The 26,469-nt window shown below is 37.9% G+C and overlaps 1 protein-coding gene across 3 annotated transcripts in view; it reads right to left on the reverse strand.

Annotated features, from left to right (window-relative positions):
- Positions 1-773: 773 nt before the first annotated feature.
- The window catches only part of CMKLR2 (chemerin chemokine-like receptor 2), a 56,299-nt gene continuing 30,603 nt past the window's right edge, over positions 774-26,469 (reverse strand). For all 3 annotated transcript variants that reach the window (XM_072617366.1, XM_072617364.1, XM_072617365.1), the window contains one exon: positions 774-3,406. In XM_072617366.1, coding sequence (XP_072473467.1) covers positions 2,326-3,393 — 1,068 coding nt within the window. In that variant the 5' untranslated portion in view covers positions 3,394-3,406 and the 3' untranslated portion in view covers positions 774-2,325. The remainder of the gene's footprint in view (positions 3,407-26,469) is intronic.

Raw genomic sequence — 26,469 nt, forward strand, 5'->3', positions numbered from 1 at the left:
CCCTCTGAGATTTCTTTTCATTTACTTAGTATTTATCTTATATAAAAGTAGTTATTCACATGTTTTCCCTGTATTAAAATGTAAGCTACTTGAAAATAAGGACAGTGTTTTTGCCTCTCTTTGTACGTTTATAACTTAGCACCTGGTATATAGTAAGCCCTTAGTTAAATCTAGGACAGAATCCCTAGCTTCCTTCAGAGCTCAGCTCAAGTACCCAGGTCTCACATAGCCTCTTCCATCATTCATCAGGCCATCTCTCCTTCCCTCACCCTTCAGTTATTTGTACTTCTCTCTTCTGAAATTAATTTCACTACTTAGTACATACTTTGTATAAGAGGTGGTGTGGGTGCATGGTTGTGTTTTGTCCATGCAGCATGCCCCTCTGTCTAGATGTGGCTTGCAGGGAATCTGGAAAAGAATTCTAGAGTCTCCTCCTCCCAGCAACTCCCAATACTTTCCCAAGGGAGGTTTTGTTTCCTGTCAGGAGGGGAAGCAGGAGGTTGGGGCCAGAGACTGTCCACTGAGACAGAGAGAAAGAGAGAGAGAGAGAGAGAGAGAGAGAGAGAGAGAGAGAGAGAGAGAGAGAGAGAGAGATTATATACTAGGCTATAATTATATCTATCTGCTCTTTTAAATATTGTCTAGGGGAAATAATTCAAAGTGAACTCCTGATCTCTGTCTCTTAATGGGAAAGGAGTACTACAAGCTATATATTCAAGGCTCCATTCCTTTTCCTATCAGATGTTAGTTAAACAATGAACATGTAGCAAACAGCCGATAAACCCATTTATTCAAAAAATAGTAATCAGAAGTCAGAGAAAGTATACATATGAGATTACATATCAGACAATACACAGAAAGAATGGGCTTTCTCTTTAGAGAACCAACCAAGAGAATCTCAGATCTCATCCAAGGGGAAATTTCCCAAAGTCTCTAGTGTTGTAAACCAGGAATAGGGACATGATTGAAATGCCAGATCCTCTATACGTCACCTTCTTCTCAGAAGGTCTTTTTCTCTTCAGCACCCTGAAGAGATTCTGGAATGGCAAGACTTCTTTCTTGAAGATGAAAGCCAGAAGGCCAGCCTCTCATTTTTTTCTAGCTCTTACCAACTCCACTTCTTGGCAGGTGGAGATCATTGAGTAATCAATCTCTACCAAATAGGAGAACCTCATATAAATATGCTTTAAAGCATGGGTTACATTGTATTTACTTGTGAACATTCTAGTGGAATGTAAGCTCCCTGAAGGCAGGAATTATTGATTTCTTTTTTGTCTTTATGTCCCCAGTACCTAGCATGATGCCTTGCCTACAGTAGGCATTTCCTTTGTTGAATTAAATTGTTTTTATTTAAGATGACTCTTGTGCATTATTGCTTGGACTTTTTAAAAAGTCACAGTATGAAGAAATAGCTAATGTGTCATCAAAGCCTTCATTGTATGAACTTATTATAGGATCATAGGATTCAGTTAGAAGGAACCTTCATCTTCTGTTTCAACTTTCTTATTTTAAAGATAAAGAATGGAGAACCTGAGTGGTTAAGTAGCTTGTCCAATGTGATAGAGTTGGTAGAAATCAAAATCAAAGCTCATTCCCAGTTCTTTTGGCTCCAGATTCTATGTTTATCTCATTGTCTTTTGGCTAAGTTTATTGTCTACTTAGATGTTGACCTTGTGGATTTATGATGTTCTTAGCACTCACACACACACATAATACCAGCTTTGAGAATCTATTCATATTTGTAGTAATAAACTTTAAATGAATATAGCATACATTCTCTGGCAGAATGCATGAATTACATAAAATTAAGAATAAATCTATTTGTGACATTTTGAATATGTCTGTGAGGCTATCTGCAAGAATGAAAAGAAATGTTTGACGCAGCCTATACCTTAGTATTCTTTAAGAGAATCTACCTTATTTTTAATAATAAGCTCCAGAATCTTTTAAGTTATCCTAAGAAAATAATAAAATGCATCCACATCAGAATAGTATAATGAGCAAGAACTAGGTTAATCAAGCTTCTTCCTACATTGATGACAACCCTAAATGGGGCTGCCTCAGTCAACAGACAGAAAAATGGCCCGCTGGTATCTTGTAATTAGATTTGATTCAAAGATATCCCAGTTAGGAGACATCCACATGGGGGCACGCCCACACACAAAACTTTACTGCTCAGAAAAATAGGAGGATTGCTCGCTGATAAAAGTTGTTAACTAGCCAGTATTTGCCTGGCTCGCTTATTTTACCAGTGGCTTCTTACTGGCCTCATGTCATGGTCAGTTTGGGTTTCTTTTGTTTTCGCTTCAATTTTGGGAACCTTCCTCATGGTGCCATTTCTAGGAGGCACAGGTTCTTGCCCTCTGAGTGTTTAAACTGTTCACTTGTTGTCCCAGACCAGCTGACCTCTCGTAATGTATGCTTTAAGAGCTCAGCAACTGAAGTCCGGAAGCGAGCCTGGAACTTCTTACTAATCAAGACATAAAGAAGAGGGTTCAGGCAGCTGTTGAAGAAAGCCAGCCCAGTAGAGAGGGGCAGTCCTGCCTGAAGCACGTGGTGGAAGTGGCTGTTGTGGTGAATTGACAGCTCCCAAATGCTAAAGAGGTGAAAGGGGGTCCAACAAACCACAAAGGCCAGCACCACGGCCAGTATTGTCCAGAAGTGCTTGCTGGAGGTTAAGGTTGCTCTCCTCTTCACCTGGAAGACAAGAAGTGAGTAACAAATGATCATGGTGAGCAGGGGAAGGAGGTAACCCAAAACAAATTTCATCCAGGTCAGAATATGGTGCCTCATTAAAATAATGTTGGCATCATTCTGGTGGAAATTGTTGTAGCAGATGGTGTGGTTGTTAACAAGGTCAAGAGTTTCTCTGAAGTATAGGCTAGGGCCACTAATCATAAATGCCACCAGCCAGATTGTGCCAATGACAAAAAGGGCATTCTTTAGCGTTCGGTAACGTTGAGAGAAGACAGGGTGAATCAGATGAATGTAACGGTCCAGGCTGATCACCATGAGAAAGAACACACTAGCAAACATGTTCAATAAGGCAATGAAGGAGTTGGCTTTACACAGCCAGGTGCCAAAGGGCCAATGGAAATTCATGGCCACATAGGAGATATAAAGAGGTAGGAAGACAACAAAGATGAAATCTGCGATGGCCAGATTGAGGAACCACAGAGTGGCGACTGTCTTTTCCCATTTAAATCCTGTGAACCAGATGACAATGGCATTTCCTGGCACCCCAAGGATAAATGCCAGGCTATATAACACGAGGGAGATCCACTGCACAGCTCCCAGGTGAGCCTTCTCTTCCAATTCCAGCTCTTCTTGAGAATATTCAAAGGGATAGGTGTAATTCTCAAATTCATCAAAAAAATAGTCAAACTCTTCCATGATGTCTTGGTGCCTGGAAAATTGGAAAATTATAAAACAAGTTTTTTAAAAAGTGAAAGAACACTTTTCATCATGGTAGACCTGAAATGGTGTCATTACTTTCTAGCTAGGAGTTCAAATTCTACTACAACTACAAGTCAACACATTTTTTGAGCAGGCACTATGCTAAGCAATACAAATACCATGTTTAGAAAAGTTCCTTCCTTAGCCTCCCTTTGGGAAAACATAATTATCATTCATTTAATTTCTTGAGAAATTGTAAGGCTTTTTACTTAAAAGATATTTAAGATTCTCTAAATGGACATCACTTTATTACACTGTTTTCTAGACAGTTCTTCTAAGAGTCTGATTCAGATTAAATTAGTTGGGTTCAGAGGCTTTAACAATAAACAGCCTTTGGGTGCTTAATGTTTATATAGGAAGAGATAACAAAGAAGACATTGTCTCTGTATGCAAATAATTTATGATCTACTTAAGACTACAAGTGCAAATTCTTGAGATCAGGGATTATGTTATATAAATCTTGGTATTTTCCACAGTAGTGCACACACATTGCCCTGTACATGGTGGATGCTGAATAAGCACTTATTGAAGAAATGAATGAATGAATGAATCCCTAGAATTTCAGAACTAGGAGGGACCAACTCTTTGAATTTTTAGGGATGAAGAAACTGAGACTGAAAGAGGTTAAGTGACTTTGCCAGGGTTATACAGGTAGAAAGTAGCAGAAGCAGATTTCAAATGTTGGTCACCTGAAACAGAAGATGAAAGAACAAAAAGGGCTTTGAAAAAGTAGCTAGTTAGGAGTTATGCCCACAACATCTTACCTCCAAAGGGATAATTCTGCTTACAAAAGGCTGAGTGGTCAGACACAAACGAGGTTGTAGGGAGTTGAAGATTGAATGGGCGATGAAGTAGAAGCAGCAAACTTATGCTATTATTTTTAGAAGTGCAGTGGTCAAGGGAAGAATATATATAAGGTATATTATAAATATAAAGTAACAATAAAAAGTAGTAATAAAGAAGTAATATTATATAATTATACATGTTATATATAATTATATACAAGAAATAATATATTATATTATATGATTATATAACATTTTATATATACATAATATGTCTTGAGTGATCAGCAGCATCAGAAGAAAGGCTTTTTTTTAGAATTGAGGAGAAAACTATGCAGGCAAAGGAGAAAGTCAGTAGAATGGGAGAAAATGGAGGTGAGAAAGGAAATGCCTGATGGAACATGTTCATGGAGGAAATGGGATGAAAGGCTTAGCTATGGAGTCTCGTCTCCTTCACAGAATATCCCCCTTTCGATATACTCCTCTTGTTCACTTCTGTTTCTCTACGCACCTTCTCATGTGCATTTTCTCACAAGTGTGCTTCCCCTCTAGATTTCTTTAAATCTAATGGGTGTCTCTTCAACCTGCTACTTGGATTTAATGTAGGAGGAGGAATATATAGCTTGAATCCCCCTCCAGTAAGACTATACCCAAAGACCAGGCAAGTCACCAGAAGGCTAAAATCAAATCAGTTAATTGAGAATGACAAAGTAAAAATAATGAGTAAACTATGTAATAAAATTGTCAGCCCCTCATGAACAAAGGAGAAATAAGGTGTGAGGCTAAATCTAATTTCTGCCAAACCACTGTCCAATTTTCCTAGCATTTTTATTAAATAATGAGCTCTTAGGAATCTTTGGGTTTGTTGAACACAAGACTGCTAGGTTCATTTTCTTCTGTATGTTATGTGGTACATTTGATCTGTTCCTCTCTCTGTCTCCTCTCTCTCTGTCAATACCAAGTTGGTTTGATCATTTCTGCTTTGTAGTATAGTTTGATATATAGTTTGATACTGCTAGGCTATTTCCTTCTCACTTTTTTTTCATTATTTCCCTTTCAATTCTTGACCTTTCTTACCTCCAGATAAATTTGGTTATCATTTTGCTCTAGTCCTACAGAGTTCAATCTTTTGGTAGGTAGACAATTTCCTTGGTATTCCATGACGGTGGAAATGGAAAAGAATTACCCAACTTGAGATGAACTTCCACTCAGTGGACACTAGAGGGAGGGCTACTTCATGTTGTTGCTGTCAGGCCTATCAGGGCGGCATCCTCAGCTGTCACCTGCTGAATTTGCCCATCCACCAGGGTCATCTGGGGGAAATTGACTCTGCAGCTGGTCCTCTCCAAAGCCCTACCTCCCCAGCTGTCAGTTGTAAAAACCCTTCGCTCTTCAATTGTTACAGTTCTGCTTCTCTATGGCCATCTCTAACTGCCATTTCCACAGCTGTCAATCTCAGAAGCTGTTTCGATAGCTATATTTGACCCCACATCTCTTTTCTGCCACTGTAGCCCCAGGCTTCCTGAGCACCAGAACTGCTTAGGTTTTTTGGTATTTTTTTTTTTTTTAGCTTTATACCATCCAAACCACCTGCCATCAGTCTGTTGTTAGATCTAATCTTCTTTATGCCTTTGGTTTCACTTAAGAACTATCCAAAATGGCTTAGGCTGTGGCTATATTTTTTTTCCTCCCTTTCCACAACTTGAGGTCATCGACTTTGACTCCCATCTAGGACAGGGCGAATTGTTTTAAATGATCTCCTTCTCACTTCAGGGTAGGGACAATAGGATACCCCTAAAGGGTCACACTATCCATTGCAGAGACGAGGCAGAATAAGGATGAAGAATGAGACACGTATTTTTTGTATTTATACTCCTTGGGAGAGATTGTTTTGCTTGACTGCATATTTGTTTCAAAAAAAATAGTGTTTTTTCAAATGAGTAGGAGTAGGAGGGAGCAAAAATGGATTTCAGTTATTTATTTATTTTTAAATAAAGAGGTTGGGGATTATAGATGTGAAATGCATGCATTTTCAGATGAGGTCACTATAGTATTAGTTTTACTTGTTTTATTTTGTTACAAAAGACTTTTCACAAAGCAGAAGTGAATTGTGAATATATGTAATGTAAAAAGAAGTCAAAGCAACAAAACTTTAAAAAACCCAGAATGTTCAGGTTATACCATACTCCTAAGTGTGAAATTGGTCTCTTGTGCTATGTTTAAAGAGGCAGCTAGGTGGCGCAACGGATAAAACTACAGGATAGTCCTGAAGTCGAGAAGGCTCATTTGTGAGTTCAAATTCAGCCTGAGACACTTACTAGCTATGTGACAATGGGCAAGTCGCTAAACTCTATTTGCCTCAGTTCCTCGTCTATAAAATGATCTACAGAAGAAAATAGAAAACTGCTCCAGTATCTTTGCCAAGAAAACCTCAAATGGGGTCACAGAGAGTTGGAAACAAATGACCAACGACTTATAGGGAAGGATTTTTGACTACTGAGTTCAGAATATGAATGGTGAGAATGGGTATGACGAATACACAGATGTACGAGAGAAGCTTTGCTAAATATCAGTTCTGGTTCATTTACAAAGAACCTCATTTTTGAGGACAGAAAATAATTGATTAGGGAACTTTGTGGAGGGCTTATTTTGTTAAGAGCTGTCTGTCTTCCTGGGGAAGCGAGCTTGACCTACTTTAAAAAAGAGCAGTGGGTGGGGCTTGATTAGATGTTTTCACTTGATGTGGAACATAAAATGCTGCCCCACCCAGGACATACTCAAAATGTTTGGCATCGATGATAACCTTAATTTCTCTTTGGAGTTATGTCCTGAGGGAAAGATTACCAGAGGGAGCAGAGGCAGAGAAATATTTTATAAGGACACCCTCCCTAGCCACCACACAAGGGAGGGAGGGCGATGAAAGAAAATGCATTCTGGAGTCAGAGGTCCTGGGTTCAAATTCCATCTTTGACATCACCTGTATAACATTGGACAAGTCACTTAATTTCTTTAGGTCTCAGTTTCATTTGTAAAACAGGGTGTTGGATTAAATGACTTCTGAGTTGCTTCCAGCTCTATGATCCTGTAAAATGGGTTTACAATTCACTTCTGATTAGTAGTCAGTATCTAAGTTATTTGAAATGAAAAGGGTATTTCCTCAACCCAGCGATTGTGTAGTCTTTCATGTCTCTGATCGTTAGAGCTTTCTGTCTCTCAGTCCAGTCAATAGCATATCATTCTATGTCTATCAGTGAGACAAATGGCACAGTGGGGCCATGGAGGACTGAGGTTGCCAGCCTGTGGTGGTATCATCTGTGCTAAAATGTGGTCTTTATTCACAGCTGGTCAGCAAGTTGGGATTCAGGCTAATGGCTGGGAATGTGCCACTTCTAATTTCCTTCATGCTTAGTGGTGCTTACCACTCTACATTGGTGAGCGTGAATTTCCAAAGGAAGACAAAGGCAACAAGTACTTGGGGTGGGGGGAGAAGGGGGAAGCTCACATTTACATAGCAATTCAGTTCAAAGTGCCCGTCATATTCCAGGCACTGGGCTGAGCACCCAGGATACAAAGACAAAATAAAAATTGCCTGCCCCTGCCCTCTCAGAGCTTATATTCTGCTCAAATGTAAGCCTTTTACAATATACAAAGCATTTTCCTCATAATGACTTTTCAATATAGGCAGCAAAAACATTATTGTCCCCATTTTATAGATAAAATAATTGAGGCTTACTGTGCTAAAGTAACTCAAAGTATCCTAGGTTTGAAGTCAGCAGCAGTCTTAGAGTCGGATCTCCTCATTTTACAGATGAAAAAAATGAGACCCAAAAGGTTAAATAATTTCCCCAAGGTCACATAGCCAGGAAGTGGCAGAGCTAGATTTGGATGCTTCACTACTATAGGCTGTTCTCCTCTCGCCAGTGACTTGGAGTGACTACTCCATGCAGCTGGAAATGGTCAGCTCAGAGCAAGGGGAGGATCTTAAGGCTAATGGCTGTCAATAACCAAGAAAAGTGACCATACTCCGAAAAGCCTTCCTGTGTCTAAGGTCTATCCAATAGACAGTTCTTTCTCCAGTCTTTCCATTCATTCCAGAAACTGTCTATATGCAATATTGCACATGTCAGCCTCAGGAATGCTCCCAGTTCAAATGATTCTGTTAACTGGAGAACCTAAGTCCTCAGTATGAAGACTGATTCAAATTTAGAAATCACCTCTGAAAGTCTGCATCTTGAATCACACTTGAAATTTAAGGAAAAAACAAAGTTGTCTTTTACCCCATATTCATGACAGTTGACTTGAACTTGCTTTAGTAACTTAACCTGGCTAAGGAATCTACAGGATAATTAACTGGTTAGCTGTGCTTCTCAGGTCATGGTACCACAGAGATGAATCACACAAGAGTATTTTAGAGTTATAAGGTACATTACAGATGATCTAATCTAAAACCTTCATTTTACAGACGGAGAAACTGAGATCTGGGAAAGGGAAGCTACTGGCACACTTTTAGATATGGGTGAGGCTGTTAAAAAAAAAAAAAAAACTGATGTTCTCTGCCTCCTCATCCAGTGTTCTTTCCACTACCCCATATGACCTCATTTCAATTATGCTGAATTTATGATCTTGCCAGGGTGCTGTTAGATGGCTTTCATAATTATATGATTAAGATTCCTGAAGTTCTACTTATCATTCTGGAATTAAAATTCTAGCTCTTTCTTACACAGTGCTAGGTTTCAAGGCAATTTGTCAGAAAAAACCCAGCAAAACAAAAAACCAAACCGCACGTTTTCCAAAGAATAATGATGACCCTGTCGACTGTTCATGATTCTTGAAGTGTGCTGAATGGTGACTGAACACCTAGAGGCAGTGATCACAGAATGGGTTCTGGTTTTTTTGAGGGTGTTTTCAGCAGCTACAGGAGGATAAAAGACATCTTTGTCCCCTAGGAAACTGATCTAAGGTCATTCTAAGATAATGATAAAAAGGTACTTGTCATTCTTGCAGGAGGAGAAGTATTTGGTCCTCATTCTATACAGCATGAGTGATGCAGGGAGTAGGCTTTGGTTGCTAAAAATAAGCTATTTTGAACTTAGCTACATTATTAGAATTATAATGTCCATGATAAAAGGGGAGTAGTAGTGTCTTTGTACTCAGACAACATCTGAATCTTTGTGTTGAATTTTGGGTGCCACACATTAAAGAGGACATTGACAAATATGCAGAGTATGTTCAGAGGAGGATGGCCATGATGATGATGGTTCTGGAAACTGCATCATTTGAAGAATAGTTGGGGACCTGGGTGTATAGAGCTTAGAGAAAAGGACATTCAGAGTTGGGGGTTGCCTTCAAATGTTTGAAAAGCTTACTATATGGAATTGTAGTAAATTTTTTCTGCGTTGTTCTAGAAAGAAAGTTCAATGGTTGGAAACTATAGGAAAGTAGATTTCAATTCAAGATTTAGTTTAATTTAAAAATTTTCTAACATTAGAACTGCTTAACAGCAAGATGAGCTGCCTTATCAAGTAACTCACTGTCTGTCCCCTGACGGAGACTGGCCATCTGTCAGGGATGTTGTAGAAGGAATTCATCTGTGGAGGGAGAAGATGCTCTGATTGACAAGAAGTCTTGGTTTGGGCTTTTCTACCCTCACTTACAAAGAAAGGGGGCAAGCTGGGTTTGAGACTCTGGGTTTGAAGCCTTCTTCAACATTGGTTTGCGGTTAAGAGTGAAGATATCTGTAATTCCATAGATAGGGTTCTGGGATAAAGGCCAATATGGAGCTTACTAGACTAGCCCTGTCCTGGGGCTACAGAGAATCATAACAAAAACAACAAATACCACAATAATGTTGTTGTTTGGTCATTTTCAGTTGTGTCTGACTCTTTGTGACCTCATTTGAGGTTTTCTTGGCAGAGATACTAGAGTAGTTTTCTGTTTCTTTTTTTAGCTCCTTTTACAGATGAGGAAACTGAGGCAAGCAGTGGTAAATGACTTGCCCTGGGTCACATAGCTAGTAAGTGTCTGAGGCTGGATTTGAACTCTGGTCTTCCTGACTCCACACTCAGCTCTCTATCCACTGCACCACCCATGACAAATACTAAATACCCTTTTAGAAGACATGGCCAATTTTTTGTGTGGTCACATTACTATATCCTTCAATTAACTGGGCATTAAAATTTAATTCCAACAGAGAGTGCTGGGCTAATATTTGGGCATAGAATTATTTTCTTTAAATTTTAAGTAACTGTGATTCCCTCACTGAGGAGGAAAGATGCAGAAGAGATTTAATTTGTCATGAGATAGTTGGCACTTGCTTGTAGGTTGGGTGGAACTAGATTAACTTCCAGTTGTTGTTGTGTTTGTCCTTATCTTTTGAAGAGGACCATGACATCAGAGAAATGGTGACATGACTTTCACTTGACTTGCACTTGACTTTGTTTTGAGTGAGGGAGGGCTGTGCAAGGTCACCAGCCTCACTTTCTCCTCCTGAGCCATCTGGATCCAGTCACCAGATATTCATCAGATGGCCCAGGATGCAATGGGAGACCTTGACCTTTTAGGCTAAGGCCTTTTCAGGTACTCATTTAAAGTAAGGAAATGCCTATTCAGTGAACAGACTTTTAAAAAAAAGTAGTCAGGGGGATGGCCCCTTTAATAGAAAAGAAGAAAATAAATAGATAAATCACATTGGGAGGGGCAGGAACCTCAGGGTTGTTGAGATTAACTTCTAGTGATATAATTCTGAAAGAAGGCTCTTCTCAGAAAAGGCCCTTGGATACACATTGCTGTGCATGTCTAATCACTATGCACTTGAAAATTTAAAGAAAGAGGACAGGGTTGAGAGCAAATTCAGAAAGTCCACGCCCATTCCCCAGTCATTTGGATCAGTATATGCAGCTGTTACATTTGTTCTGACTGAAGTAAACAGAGAAAACAAATAATTGCTAGGGCAGGAGGTGGGAAAGCAAGGAGAAGTGTCTAAAGGGACTTAGATTTAAATTTGATTTTGTGAATCTTTCAGGTTCAAACTTCAAACATGATTGTAAGCACCCATTGGGAACATTTTCTTTGTGTTCTATCATGCACAAAGGAGGTTCAAGGTAATAATACATCTCCTTGCATCCCACTTGGTTGTCTTGGCAGAGATAACAAGAATGGTTTGCCATTTCCCTTCTCCAGCTCTGTGGCAAACAGGGTTAAGTGACTTGCCCAGGGTCACACAGCTATTAAGTGTCTGAGGCTGGATTTGAACTCACTAGGATGAGTCTTCTTGATTCTAGGCCTGGTGCTCTATCCATTGTACTACCCAGTTGCCCCAATAATAACAGCTAGAATATATAGGTAGTAAGAGGGCCTGTAAGTGGGATTAAAAAATTTTAAACTCTTATCTATCTATCCATCCATCCATCCATCCATCTATCTATCTATCTATCCATACATCTATCTATTTATCTATTACTATTTACAGCTGTCTGTGACTTTACTAGCATACTTATTTAGGTGCAGCATCTTAATCCCCTGCCTGATTCCCATGATGGCTCTAGAAAGGCAGGATGGGAAATGTCTGGAAATATGTGGTCATATAGATATTACTATTGTAGCTCCAGGGTGCTAAAACCCAAAATGATTCAGGAGGACCTCCTTGAGATCACAGAGACTTTAGAAACACAAAGATTTTGGAGGACCATCCTGAGATGATAGGAAATATTGAGGCCAGATTGTTTATTGGCATTTAGGACAATTGCTTGTTTTGGGATTCTTTATTTTGGGCCTTGAGGAAAGGACTTCTGCTTGAGTTTTGGGGTGCTATGCAGGTGAGGTGGAGAAGTGATAGATAAAAGCAGATAAATACATAGATAAGTGAGCAAGAAGGGTGAAGACATGTGCATGTCATTGCATTGAGACCAGAAAGACCTGGCTGTTACAGGACTTGGTAAGAGTGAAGTCTAGTCACCAACTCCTTTCTTTTTGGCAAGAAAGATCCCTACTTTTCTCAGGTCACAGTGCAGGGAAAATTTCCACCAGTTTAAATCTCAGACCTTTGTTCAGCAATATCCCCTCAGGATTATCTGGGAGAAAAGTTAATGGAAGTCTTGCAGGTTATCACAAGTCTTGTTTGAATGTTTATCAGTGTTTTTTATGTTACTTGTTTCTATAAAATATAACATAGTCATTAATGATGCTTCTTCTGAAGCCTATAAGTTCACAATTTGAGATTGAGAGAGGAGAAACTTCCATGGGAGAGGAGATTTCCCCAGTTTTATTCTGGAGTGGAAACCAAGATAATTAGAGAGTTTCTGCAATTTGGGTAATTTAATGAGATTTTCCTGAAGCACAGTCACTAGACTAAATTTGAACCTGGAAAGAAGGAATGAATAAGGAGATGAGCCAGTAGCAGAGAAGGATTGGGTTAGTATGGTTGTTCTTAACTACATCTGAAAGACCAGGCATCAAACTACCAAACTCCTTTAAGGGCGATACTACTAATTCCTTATTTTTATCCAACAGATGTCAGATTATAATAATTAGCACTACTATCAAAAATGATAACTCCTTATTTATATAGCGTGACTGTGTCAATGTGGCTTACAGGGAGGCAAGAATGGATCTCCTCTCCTTACCTTTCTCTCAAGGAGCCTTTGATTCCTGCCAAGAGGGGAAGTAGAAGGATGCGGCCAGGGCCAGGCCACTCCGTTCTCAAGGAGAAGAAGTACCAATCTAGAATTATATCTATCTGCTCCCTTAAATATTATTAGCCTAGGGGAAGTAATATTTAGGTTCAAGCTAAACTCCTGATTGCAAAGGGTAGGTCCTAATCTTTATACCCAAGGCTTGAACCCCTTCCCAGCACACAAATAATCCTTCAAGCCAGGAGTTATGTATTTATCTAACAATTCACAAAAACATATTATCTCCTTTGATCTTCACAACAACTCTATAAAGCAGATAGGGCTATTTTTTTTAAGATGAGAAGGCCAAGGTTCAGAGACTTTTAATGATTTCTATAAGCTCACCCAGCTAGCAAGTGGTACAGTGGGACCTACAATCTTGCACACACAGTAATTCTTTGGTAATATTGACGAGGGAATGGCTTATACCACTCTAATTAGATTTTTTTTTCACTTGAAAATGACAGTAACCTAGGTGAAAAATCTCATCTGTTTTAGAGCTGTTAAAATTAAGCTGTCATAGCTTAAGACTACACTAACACTTTTGGGATACGACCCTGTATGACCTGTCTTACCAAAAGATTGCACTGCCTCCCAAGTCTGGAATAGAATACAACATAGCAGGGCAGTGGATAGAGAGTCAGGAAGTCCTGAGTTCAAATCTAGCCTCAGACATTTACTAACTATGTGACCCTGCACAAGTCCCTTAACCCAGTTTGCCTCAGTTTCCCCATCTGTAAAATGGGGACCATAACAGCACCTATATCCCAGGGGTGTAGTGAGAATTAAATGAAATAATGATTTTTAAAATGCTTGACACAGCACCTGGAACATGGTAAGCGCTATCTCAATGTTAGCTATTATATTATTGTTACGGTATTATTGTTGTAATTATCATCAGACTCCAGGCCAACTATTTTACAGAAAGCAGCGTGGTATAGTGGTAGAACCAGAACTGTGAGACACGAGCAAATTTCTTGGTATTTCTGAACCTCAGTTAATCTCATCTTTAAAGACAGGATAATTGAAGTTGTAGCTTCTACCTCACAGGGAGGGTGAATGTGAGGCCCAAATGAGACAATTCATTTAATGCCATGTAAATGTGAGTTATTATTATCCATTTCTATCTGGATTGCTTACTAATAAGAGTCACAGGAGTTTGCAGAGTCATATTATATTCCAAACATTATATATATATATATTCCCTTATTTGTATTACATTCATTATCATTGGCTCTTAACATTAATTTTTCTATGTTGAAGTTTGGGTAAAATGATAAAGCAAAATCTTTATCTTTCTGCCCAGCAGTCTTTTTTTCCTTTAGTTATTTTATTTTTTGTTACATTTGAGTTCTAAACTGTTTCCTTCCTTATCTCCCAAGACCGCACTAGAGAAGGCCACTATTTGAAACAGATCTAAATGTGGAACTATACAATACATAGTTCCATATATCAGGTCTTTCTCTGGAGGTAGAGAGCATCTTCCTTCATTGGTCCTTTGTTGCTGATTTGAATATTTATATAACTCAGAATAGCTCAGTCATTCACATTTACTCTTTGAACAATATTGTGGTTAACAATACACAATGATCTCTTGGTTTTACTTGTTTCACTCTTCATTATTTAGTGCAAGTCTTTCCATGTTTTCCTAAAATCAACCTGCTCATCATTTCTTACAGCACAGCACTATTCCATCACAATCATATACCACAACTTGTTCAGCCATTCCCCAACTGAGGAGCATCCCTGCAATTTCTGGTTTTTTGCCATTGCAAAAAGAGTTGCTATATGTATTTTAGAACATACAGGTTCTTTTCCTTTTTCCCTGATCATCTTGAGAACAAACCTAGTAGTGGTATTGCTCAGTTATATATACACAGTTTTATAACTCTTTGGGCATAATTCCAGATTTTTCTCCAAATTGATTTCATCAGTTCACAATTCTACCAATAATGTATTAGTATCCCATTTTTTCCACATCCCCTCCAACATTTGTCACTTTTCCCCTTCTATCATTTTAGCTCATCTCACAGGTATGAGATAGCATCTCAAAGTTTGCATTTCTCTAATCAATAATGATTTAGAGCATTTTTTTCTATGACTTTAAATAATTTTGATTTCTTCATTGAAAAACGGCCTGTTCATATCCTTTGACCATTTATCAATTAGGGAATGACTCATATTCTTATACGTTTGGCAAAGTTCTCTATATATTTGAGATAGGAAGGCTTTTATCTGAGAAACTGTTTATAAATTCCTCCTCCCCTCCCCGCAAGTTTCTGCTTTCCTTCTAATCTTGGTTACACTGGTTTTATTTGTACAAAACTTTGTAATTTAATGTAATCAAACATCCATTTTATATCTCACAAGGCTCTCTATCTCTTGTTCATTCATAAATTCTCTGATCCATAAATCTGATAGGTAATATGTTCTACATTCTTCTCATTTACTTATGATATCCCCCTTAATGTCAATGTATACATTTTGATCATACCATGGGAAATGGTATAAGATGTTGGCCTATACCTAGTTTCTGCCAGAATGCTTTCTAGTTTTTCCAAGTTTTGTTGTTTTTCTTTTACCAAACAGTGAATTCTTATCCAGAAAGCTTAAATCTTTACATTTATCAAACACAAGGTTACTATAATCACTTGCTATTGTGTATTGTAAACCTGCCCTATTCCATTGATACACCATTCTGCTTCTTAGCCAGTGCCAGATAGTTTTGATAATCACAACCTTATAATACAGTTTAAGATCTGGCATTGTTAGACCACCTTCCTTTACAATTTTTTCATTGGTTCCTCTAAAATTCTTGAACTTTTCTACTTCCAATTAAATTTTGTTATTTTTTCCTAACTCAATAAAATTATGTTTTTGGTCATTTAATCAGAATAACACTGAATAAAATTATTTGGGTAGAATCGTCATTTTTATTATATTTTATTGTTATTTATTATATTTTATTCTATTATTTATTATATTAGCTTGGCCTACCCATGAAATATAAATATAAAAATTATTTAAATCTAGCTTATAAAAAGTGTTTTATAATTAAGTTCATATAATTCCTAGGTTTGTCTTGGCAGGTATACTCTCAGGTATTTTATATTATCTATAGTTAGTTCAAATGAACTATCTCTTACCATCTCTTGCAGAGCTTTGTTGGTGGTATATGAAAGATTTATGTGGCTTTAATTTATATCCTGCTTCTTTGCTAAAATTATTAATTATTTCATCTAGCTTTTTGGTTGAATTGCTAGGATTTTCCAAGTATACTATCATATTGTTGGCAAAAAGCAATAGTTTTATTACCTCCTTGCCCATTCTGATTACTTTAATTTCTTTTTCTTCTCTTATTGTCATTGCTAGCATTTCTAGTACAATACTGAACAATATTGGTGATAATGGGCATCCTTGTTTCATTTCTTATCTTATTGAGAAGGTTGCCTGCCAATGGTTTTAAGTAGATGTATCTTATTATTTGTAACTGTGCTTTCAAGTATTTTTAATAGGAATGAATGTTGTATTTTGTCAAAATCTTTTTCTGCATATATTGATAGCCATGTGATTTTTATTTTGTTATAGATAATTCATTATGTTAATAGTTTTCCCCATATTGAACCAGCTCTGCATTCCTAGTATAAATCTCACTTGGTTACAATTTATAATCTTTGTAACATATTGTTGTCCTCTCCTAGCCAGTATTTTATTTAGGAATTTTTGCATCAATATTCGTTAGTGAAATTGGTCTATAATTTTCTTATTCTGTTTTTACTCCTCCTGGTTTAGATATGAGTATCATATTTATTTCATTAAAGGAGTTTGGTAGGACTCCTTCTTTGCCTATTTTTCAAAATAATTTATTAAAAGTTGGAATTAGGTAATCTTTGCAAGTTGGGTAGAATCTATCTGCTCCTGATACTTTTTTCTTAGGAAGTTCATTTATGGTCTGTTCAATTTCTTTTTCTAAAAGAGGTTTATTTAGATATTCTGTGTCCTTTTCTGTTAATCTGGATAGTTTATATTTTTGTAATTATTCTTCTATTTCATTTAAATTGTTAAAATTATTGGCATATAATTGGTCAAAATAACGTAATAATTTCTTTAATTTCATCTTCATTAGTGGTATATTCACCCTTCTCATTTTTATTACTGATATGTTGTCTCATTATAATTCTCTTTAATAAAATTATTTGTTGTTTCTATGACCTATTCTTTAACCCACTCATTTTTTAAGATTAGGTTATTAGTTTCCAGTCACCTTTTAATCCGTGTTTCCATGGTCCTTTATTAAATGTAATTTTGTTGCACTGTGATCTGAGGTTACACTTAATATTTCTGCTTTTCCAGATTTCATTATAAAGCTTTTATGACCCAACTTATGGTCAGTTTTTGTAAAGGTACCACATACTGCAGAGAAAAAAGACATATCCTTTCTTATTTTTATTGAATCATTTTCCAGTTGTATCCGACTCTTTGTAATTCCATTTGCGGTTTTCTAGGCAAAAATACTGGAGTAGCTTGGCATTTCCTTCTCCAGCTCAGATAAGGAAACTGAGACAAACAGGGTTAGGGTCACACAGCTAAGTAAGTGTCTGAGGACAGATTTGAACTCAGGAAGAAAAGTCTCCCTAACTCCAAGCCCAGCATTCTATCCACGGTACCACATTCCTTCCTAATTCCATCCCCTTCTTTCCAGATGTCTACCATATCTAGCTTTTTCAAGATTTCGTTCATCTTCTTGAGTCCTTTCTTTTTTTTCTTTTGGTTAGATTTATCTAGTTCTGAAAGAGGAAGCTTGATATTCCACAGTATTATAGTTTTGTGATTTAAATCCACCTGTAATTAATTTACCTTTTCCTTAAAAATTTTGAGTGTTACATACAGCATTTGGCACATATTTATTTAATATTGATGTGATTTCATTATCTATGGTACCTTTTAACACAATGTAGTTTCCCTCTTTATCTCTTTTAAGTAAATTTTTTAGCTTTAACTTTGTCTGAGATCATGATTGCTCCCCTCCTTTTGTTTTTTACATCAACTGAAGCATAGTCAATTCTGCTCTAGCCCTTTATTTTTACTATATGCATATCTTTCATTTTTAAATATATTTCTTACAAACATCATATTGTCAGATTTGGGTTTTTGATCCATTCTGTTATCTGTTTCCGTTTTATGGTTAAGTTCATCCTATTCACATTCAAAGTTATAATTACTAGTTGTGTATACTCTTTCAAATCTTAAGAGTTACAAATATTATTTTCCTCTATGACATATAGTCTAAACTTATTAAATTATTAATTAAACTTATTAAATTATTAATAAATTATTTAGTTACTCATGTTCATCTTCTTATGTTTCTCCTGATTCTTGTAAGTCAAATTTTCTATTCAGTTCTGGTCTTTCCCTCAAGAATACCTGAAAGTCCTTCAGTTCATTAAATTTACTTTTTTTTTCCTTGAAGAATTATACTCAGCTTTGCTTGGTAGGTTATTTTTGGTTGCAAACCCTGCTCTTTTTCTCTTTAGAATATTATTTTCCATTCCCTCTAGTTGTTTAATGTAAAAGCTGCTAAATCTTGTGTTATCCTGACTGTAGCTCCACAATATTTAAATTGTTTTTTCCTAGTTACTTGTAATATTTTCTCCTTGATCTTTGAAACTCAGATATAATATTCCTGTGAATAACATCAGTTTTTTTGGCACTGGAATTTTACAGCAATTATCTCAGGAAGACTCTTCTTAAAATTTTAAGGTCAGTGTTTCTTAGTACAAATATGAGTTGAGAAAGTAATACTTTTCCTTAGTATCCTGCTTCTCCTGGTATACTTAAGAGAAGGAGCTTCCCAACAGGGTTAGAACACTGCATTTTCGGCCTCTTCTCTGTGGCCTAATCATCCCTTAGCCACAGTGGTTCCAGAGCATCTTTATTTTTTTCCTGTCATATAATGGTTGACATTCATATAACACTTTAAGGTTTACAGAGTGTGTTTCATACATCTTCTCTTTTAACACCCTTGAGGTAACTCTTGTCTTTATCCCCTATATGCTTTCTGCTACATTGTGTTGCCTATACATTCTTCCAAACATGGATAACTTAGAACCACAGTGATCTCACAAGTCCAATGGCTAGATCACAATCTATTCTCCTCCTAAGGTTATTACTGATATTTTCAAGGTCATATCTTGTACTGTGCCAGGACTGCTACCAATGTCAACAGCATTGCCTGATTCTCCTATAGCCCATTTGTAAAACACCTCATTAAAATGTCTGCCTATTTACCTTCCTGCCTTGTGTCTGTTTTGCCTTTATTTGAAATTCAAAGACTAGCCTATTTTTTTATAGAAATATTCCTATACTACCTTCTAACATTTTGAGATTGACCCACTTGTCATAAAGCATTTCTATTATCCAAAAGTAGGACCATCCACTTGGGATTGATTCAGTCTACTCCAATGCATCAGTGAAACGGAGCACTGGCCTTAATTTAATTAGCCTGATGAACAAATATGATCTGATGGGTAATCCTAGTAATACCACTACAATATCCTCTATGTCCTCTATCTTCTTTTCCCTGTTGTTTCTGGGGGTCAGTAGTTTGGTAAACTGAAAGATTTTCATTGTGTTAAGTTGCCAGATAGTGGTTCATTTGTATGAGTTTTGTGTTCTATAGAGCAGGAGGACACCAACCAGAAATACATCCATACCTTTGGATGGAATCTACTGATATAGTGTCACTGATCTGAGAGAGACAGAGTATTAGGCTAGCCTGGATTATTTACGGAAGGTCAATACAGGAATCCTTATCAAGCATTGGAAAACATTTTTATAAACGGGTACATACAGAGGCTGCCGGGGAGGAAGAATTGGACCTATAACCTATTTCTAAGTTATCTCGTACATAGTTTGTTTATACATAATTATCTGCGTGTTGTCTTCCCCCAGTAGATTGTGACCTCTCTCTGAGGGCAAGAACTAGCTTTTACCTTGCTTTGTATCCAGCACAGAGCAGTACTTACTAAATGTTCATTGACTGAACGACCGTTCCATGCTCTCAGTATTTTGCTGTTGCTGTTGCGATTGTCTAGTCATTTCAGTCATGTCTGACTTTTTGTGACCCCATTTGGGATTTTCTTGGCAAAAATAAAGGAGTGGTTTGCCATCTCCTTCTCCAGTTCATTTTACAGATGAGGAAACTGAAGCGCACTTACTGCACAGCTAGTAAGTGTCTGAGGCTGGATTTGAACTCAGCTCTTCCTGACTCTAGGCACAGCACTGTATCCACCACATTACCCAGGTGCTTCATGTTCTCAGTAACCTCCTTTTTTAAAAAAAAAAGAGAGGCAGGTTAGCTCCTTACAAAGAGGTGATGGGAGATCCGTGAGTTACTTTCAAGAGTTTTCAGGATCCCCAAATGTTCAGCTTATTCTATATCTATGCAAGGTTCTATTGGTAAAGGTGGAAACCAGAAACCTACTCGATCCGTTTTGCACTCATCTTAACCAAGCAGATAGTTTCCATTTCTTTCTACCTAAAAGAGACATTTGATCTGAGACCTTGTGAGACTGTCCTTAGACTGGCCAGAGTAGTGTAGCGGAAAGAGCAGTGACTTGGGTGTTGGCAGAACCAGGCTCTGGTTTCAGCTTTGGTATTAACTAACTTTGTGATCGTGGATAAATCCCTTTCCCATTTGGGCACTTAGTTTCCTTATCTGTATGCACATGGGGTCTGCATGGAGCATTCATGGAACTTCCCCACCTGACTGTGGTCAGCCACATACTCTGGCTTGGAGCTTGATTATTCTGGGGAATACAATACTTTTGCCCAGTCATGTGTGACTAGGCCTTAAGGAGCATGTTGAGGATGACAAAGCAGTCTCCATACTGGCCACAGAGCAGGAAGGGGCCAATGATGCAGGAGGCCTTTAAAAGGAAGCAATCATCCCTTGGCTGTCTTTTGCTCCTTCCTTCTTTTGAGCAAAGCAAGAGACTTCTTCCTGTGAAGATGAGTAGCTTGGTTTTGTCCTCCATCCTGGTTAATACATGGCCATGAGCACATGGCTACTAAAGTACATGTCCTGCCTATGTGAGCCTGGGACTAGATCTCAGAGCCATAGTTCTTTTTTTAGCTTTGGGTGTCTTTCCTAAGTATAGGTGACTGGATTGCAACTCTGAAATGGAAGTGTATATAGACTTGGTGGTGAGCTTGTACAGTCAATAAGTCTAGAGGTTTTGGTCCAATCAGGGGAAATATCCTGGTAGTGTTTTAATTAGAGAAAAAGATCACCAATAAGAGGTAGAACTCAAACCCTGGTCTAAATGGCCAATAGACACGGATTTTGAGAGGACACAAAGAACTGAGGTGAAGGATAAAAATATAGCAATCCTGCAAATTGATTTACATTCTCATCTAGTTACTTGGAGAGTAGAATTGTGGTTATAATTTACTGAATCCTTTTTAAAGTCTTTCTGACAATGTTCACTTCTGTTTTATGTTTAGCATTTCTTTTATGTGTAGAAAATAAATAGCTGTCCCATACCTGAAATCAGGTATCACATCTTGACTATTTTTCTATTATTTTTTGGGGGGAGACCCTAAACACGAGTTCCAATCTAAGTTTTAAGTGATTTTCCTTAGACCTCTGAAATGAGGTATGTAATTAGCCAGAGGGTAAGAAAACATGTCTAACATTCTTATGAGCAGTCAGGCTTCTCCAGGACTGAACTCAGTCCAGGCTGCATGCATGGGTTCAGAGGAGAGGGGCTTCTTAGTGAATAAAGGGCATAGTGCTCCAGCCCCTATGGTGTTTCATGTTAGCTATTAAATGAAGAGGTTGTATGAGATGACCTCTGCATTCCCTTTTAGCTATAAGTCTTCATTTCTGTCTTTGGTCTTACTCAACCATATGTCAAGCAAGTTTCGGAAAAAGGAACAACTTCTTCTAGGTCTTTTATTAGCTGATTTCTTCTTTCCTCATACTCTGAACACACACACAGACACACACATGCACACGCAACCCCCCATACCTAATTACAAGTTCACATGTAATAGGCTCACAGAATCAGAGCATTTAGAACACAAAGACTTGTTACAGATCATCTAGTTTAGCCCCTTTATTTTACAGGTGAGGAAACTGATTCCCAGAGAACTACCCAAGGTCACAGAAGGAGTATGCGTTTGAGAATTATTTGTTAGCTGATTTTCGTACATTGAAACCAAAACCTCTAGAAAGTAGATCTACCAGTGAAAAACATTCTGCAAACCTAAAACCAGACCTCACCAAGCAGACGCAGTGTTCATGACTGTCCTCTACCTAGATAAAAATAGATAAGGCAGCCTTCCTCCCCTTCTTCAGTCACACAAGCAAGACAAGGCTTGCTTATGTCTTCTGTCCCTCTCTATCCTCCCAGCTCCTCACCCTGGCCCTCCATGTGATTTCATCTCTAAAAGGGAACTCTAGATAAGGAAACTCCTCTTACTAATGCATATTGCCAACTGTACTTGTGGAGGGCTAGTGGGAATACTGAAGAGTTTAAATGACTTACTCAGGGGTAAGCCACAGCCAGCAGTATCTGGGATGGGACTTGAAGTCAGGTCCTTCCTGACTCCTGGGTCAGCTCTCTATCCACTTGCAGGGAGCGGTGGAGGACCACAACAGTTCCATGAGTTCTTGATGGCCTGATAAGCCCACTCTGTTGTGCTAATAGAGCAAAGGTTATTGGTTCAGCCCTCCAGGATCTCATAGCCCCAAGGCTTTCGGGTCTTAGGTAAACATCTTAGTATTTGACAAACATCCTGAGGCAGTCATTGGGACCGGCGTTTGTTAATGTAAGAGGGCTGGTGAAAGTAATCACAGGACAAGCTTGCCCTGAGTATGGAGCTGCACAGCATATAAGGCTTGTAGTTACTAATAATAAACGGAGCTTGTAGCATCTTTGTCTCCCACCTCATCACTGCGTGCCTGAGATCCAGACCTCCCGCGGGTCGGGGTCTCTCCACTGAGCCGGCTGCAGCATCCACTCACTATACCATGCTGCCTCTCACACATTTGCTTTTCCAGGAATACTTCCCGCAGATATTTCAGGTTTTTCGAGAAGCAGGCTTGTGCAATCGATCCCCTTAGGGGACTGCGCTCTGTACAGAAGATACTAGTACCACCCTGGTGACTCACTTTTCATAAAATATAACATCTGCAAGAAAAGGTTATAAACATGCAGCGGTGCCCAAAATAGTTGGAAAGAGAGCAGAATTATACTCAAAAGAATTTCCTCTTACCAATTAAATTGTTTTTTAATGTTTAAGTTTATTGGCTGGATATCAAGGAAAGAAAATATTTGGACACACTGACTAATCTTGCTTTTTCCTCCCTTTCTCTCCTTTCCCAAATGAAAAAAATCCTGGTCTATTTTGTAAAAAGTTGAATTTGTAAAAGTCTGATATTTAAAGACTCTCTTCCCTATGGTTAAACCAATTGTTTTATAGTTCCATGTTTTATTCTCATCCCTCCTTGCTTCCGTTTATCTTCCTTCTGATCAGGGGTTGGAATGAAAATTCTGAGTTCTCTTGGCCCACCACTATGCAAATAGTTGGCAAAGAGAAAAGGTTATGTAGCAATAATAGTCCAGGTTCTCAGAATAAATCATTTTAATTTTCACTTTTCTTCTCTTTTCACTTCAAATATTATAGTCCATGTCCAAGAAAGAACTATGACTTTGAACCTTCAAATGTGAATAGTTTATGGTGGTGGATACTCAAGAGAGGGATGAATGGTCGGTCATGTAATTGACTTGTTCCCAATGGCCTCAGGGCTTGGGGCAGCCCAAATGCTAAGTGTTCTTCTGGTCACTGGTCTCAAGAAACTGCCTAGAGAGATCTTGTCACCTACACAAACCATACAGCGCATCTTGGTAGAAATGAAATACAAACATTTTATATCCTGGTTGAACTGACTTTTGGAAAGAACTCAGTAAAAAGAAGTCATCTTGTCCAATAATGTTTTTTAAAAAAATGAATTCAAATATTAGAGCAATTTCTAGCAGTTTCAGTCTGTAACATTTTCTCTAACAAGGCAAAGCACAAGACTCGGAATTGAGAAAGGCACTAAGCTTGAATTATAAACCGGTTTCTCAGGTACCTAAGTTCAACAGGCTGTCTGACAATTTGTTACAAGGAAATAGTTAATTTTTTCATCTTTTGACTCTGAAACCACCCTCCAAAGTAGCTAGCATAGCAATTACAAGGTCTATTATGGGTTAAATTTTTTTTTAAATGTCCAAGTATCCCAAGATGATGAAAGTTTTATGAGAAGAAATGTTTAGAACTGTCATTTTTCTTAATCTCTAAATATGTATTGCTACCACAATGACTGGGAAATATGATTCATTCAGCACAAAGGCACCCCAAAAGTTCTTCAGACAATACCTATCATTCTTTCCTTCTCCTCAAAAGCTTTGTAATCAGTTCTCTTGTAGCATTATATCTAGTATAATGAGGTGTCTCTAGCTGCTCCTTCTTTGACAAGTTCCCCTATTTGGAATATACGTGGCAGAGAGATGTTCCTGAATCAGGTTGCAAGCTCTGGACATTTTCCCAAGAGGCATTTGGTAACACACACACACACACAATTAACTAATTCTCTGATCTATGCTTCCTTGCATTCTGTGTAGGTGGGTCTCCACCTTCCTCAACCACATCTCTCTTATTGCATTTTAACCAGTGTAAATTATTCACTAAGGGCTCAGAGGGTTAGTGACCTATAGAAACTTACACACTAAATTTTACAGGTGAAACACCTGTTCAGGTACAATCTATCCAGGTCCATGATCTCATTTTAATACTATTTGCTTGAGGTTGCCTGGTTCTTGTAGCTGTTCTATTAGGTGAACATGCAGAATTCTAATTCTGGTGAAATATCTCATTGGAAAGACAACTTATCTGGATAATAGATTCAGGAGAGATAATTTAAAAATTATTGGTCTACCTGAAAACCATGATCAAAAAAAGAACCTAGACATCACCTTTCAAGAAATTATCAAGGAAAACTGCCCTGATATTCTAGAACCAGAGGGTAAAATAGAAGTGGAAAGAATCTACTAATCACCTCCTAAAAGAGATTCCAAAAGGAAAACTCCTAGGAATATTGTAGTCAAATTCCAGAGTTCTCAGGTCAATGAGAAAATATTACAAGCAGTCAAAAAGAAACAATAATGTGGAAATATAAGCAGGATAACACAGGATTTAGCAGTTTCTACATGAAGAGATTGAAGGGCTTGGAATATGATATTCCAGAAATCAAAAGAGATAGACTTAAAACCAAGAATCACCTACCCAGCAAAGGTAAGTATAATACTTCAGGGAAAGAAATGGAATTTCAATGAAATGGAGGACTTCCAAGCATTCTTGTTGAAAAGAGCAGAGCTGAATAGAAAATTTGATCAAATACAGGAATCAAGAGAAACGTGAAAAGGTTAATAGGAAAGAGAAGCCTTAAGGAACTCATTAAAGTTGAACTGTTTACATTCCTGCATGGAAAGAAGATATTTGTAACTCATGAGAGTTTTTCACTTTTTCAGTATTAGGGTAGTTAGAGGGAATATATATGTAGGTGTGTATGGATATGTATTATGGATATATTATATATGTATAGATATGTATATATACATGGGTGTATGTATGTATGTATACACACACAGACACACACACACATATATAGAAAGAGAGAGAGAACACAGGGTGAGCTGAATATGAAGGGAGAATACCTAAAAAAATAAAATTTACTGGACCCAGATGGCTCAGGAGAAGAAAGTGAGGCTGGTGACCTTGCACAGCCTTCAAATCAAAGTCAACTACAAGTCATGTCATCATCTTGATGTCATGGTCCTCTTCGAGAACAAAGGACAAACACAAACAACAACTAGGAGTAAGAGAAAGGGAGAGGTAGAATGTAGAAAATCATCTCACATAAAAGAGGCAAGAAAGAGCTTTTACAATGGAGGGGAAGAGGGGGGAGATGAAAGGAAATAAGTGAGTCTTACTCTCATGAGATTTGGTTTAAGGAGAAAATAACACACACTCAATTGGATATGGAAATCTATTTTGCCCTGTAGGAAGGCAGGGGGAAGGGGATAGGAGAGGGAAGATAAGAATAGAAAGGACAGCAAATTGGGGAAGGGGATAATCAGAAGCAAACACTATTGTGGGAGGACAGGTCAAGGGAGAGAATGGAATAAAGAAGGGCAGGACAGGACAGAGGGAAACATGGTTAGTCTTTTGCAACATAACTATTATGGAAGTATTTTGCATGACTACACATGTATGACCTATATTGAATTGCTGGTTTTCTCAATGAGGGTGGGTGGGGAGGGAGGAAGGGAGAGAAGAAAGAACTCAAAGCTTTAATAATGAATGTTAAAAATTGTTTTAGCATGCAAGTGGAAAATAAGATGTACAGGCAATGAAATATAAAAATCTATTTTGCTCTACAGGGGAAAGGGATGGAAGAAGTGGGGGAGTAATGGAAGGGAGGACAGACTGGAGGAAGGGGTGGATGGGGT

The sequence above is a fragment of the Notamacropus eugenii genome, chromosome 6 (genome assembly GCF_028372415.1).
Source record: "Notamacropus eugenii isolate mMacEug1 chromosome 6, mMacEug1.pri_v2, whole genome shotgun sequence".
NCBI classification, from domain to species: Eukaryota; Metazoa; Chordata; class Mammalia; order Diprotodontia; family Macropodidae; genus Notamacropus; species Notamacropus eugenii.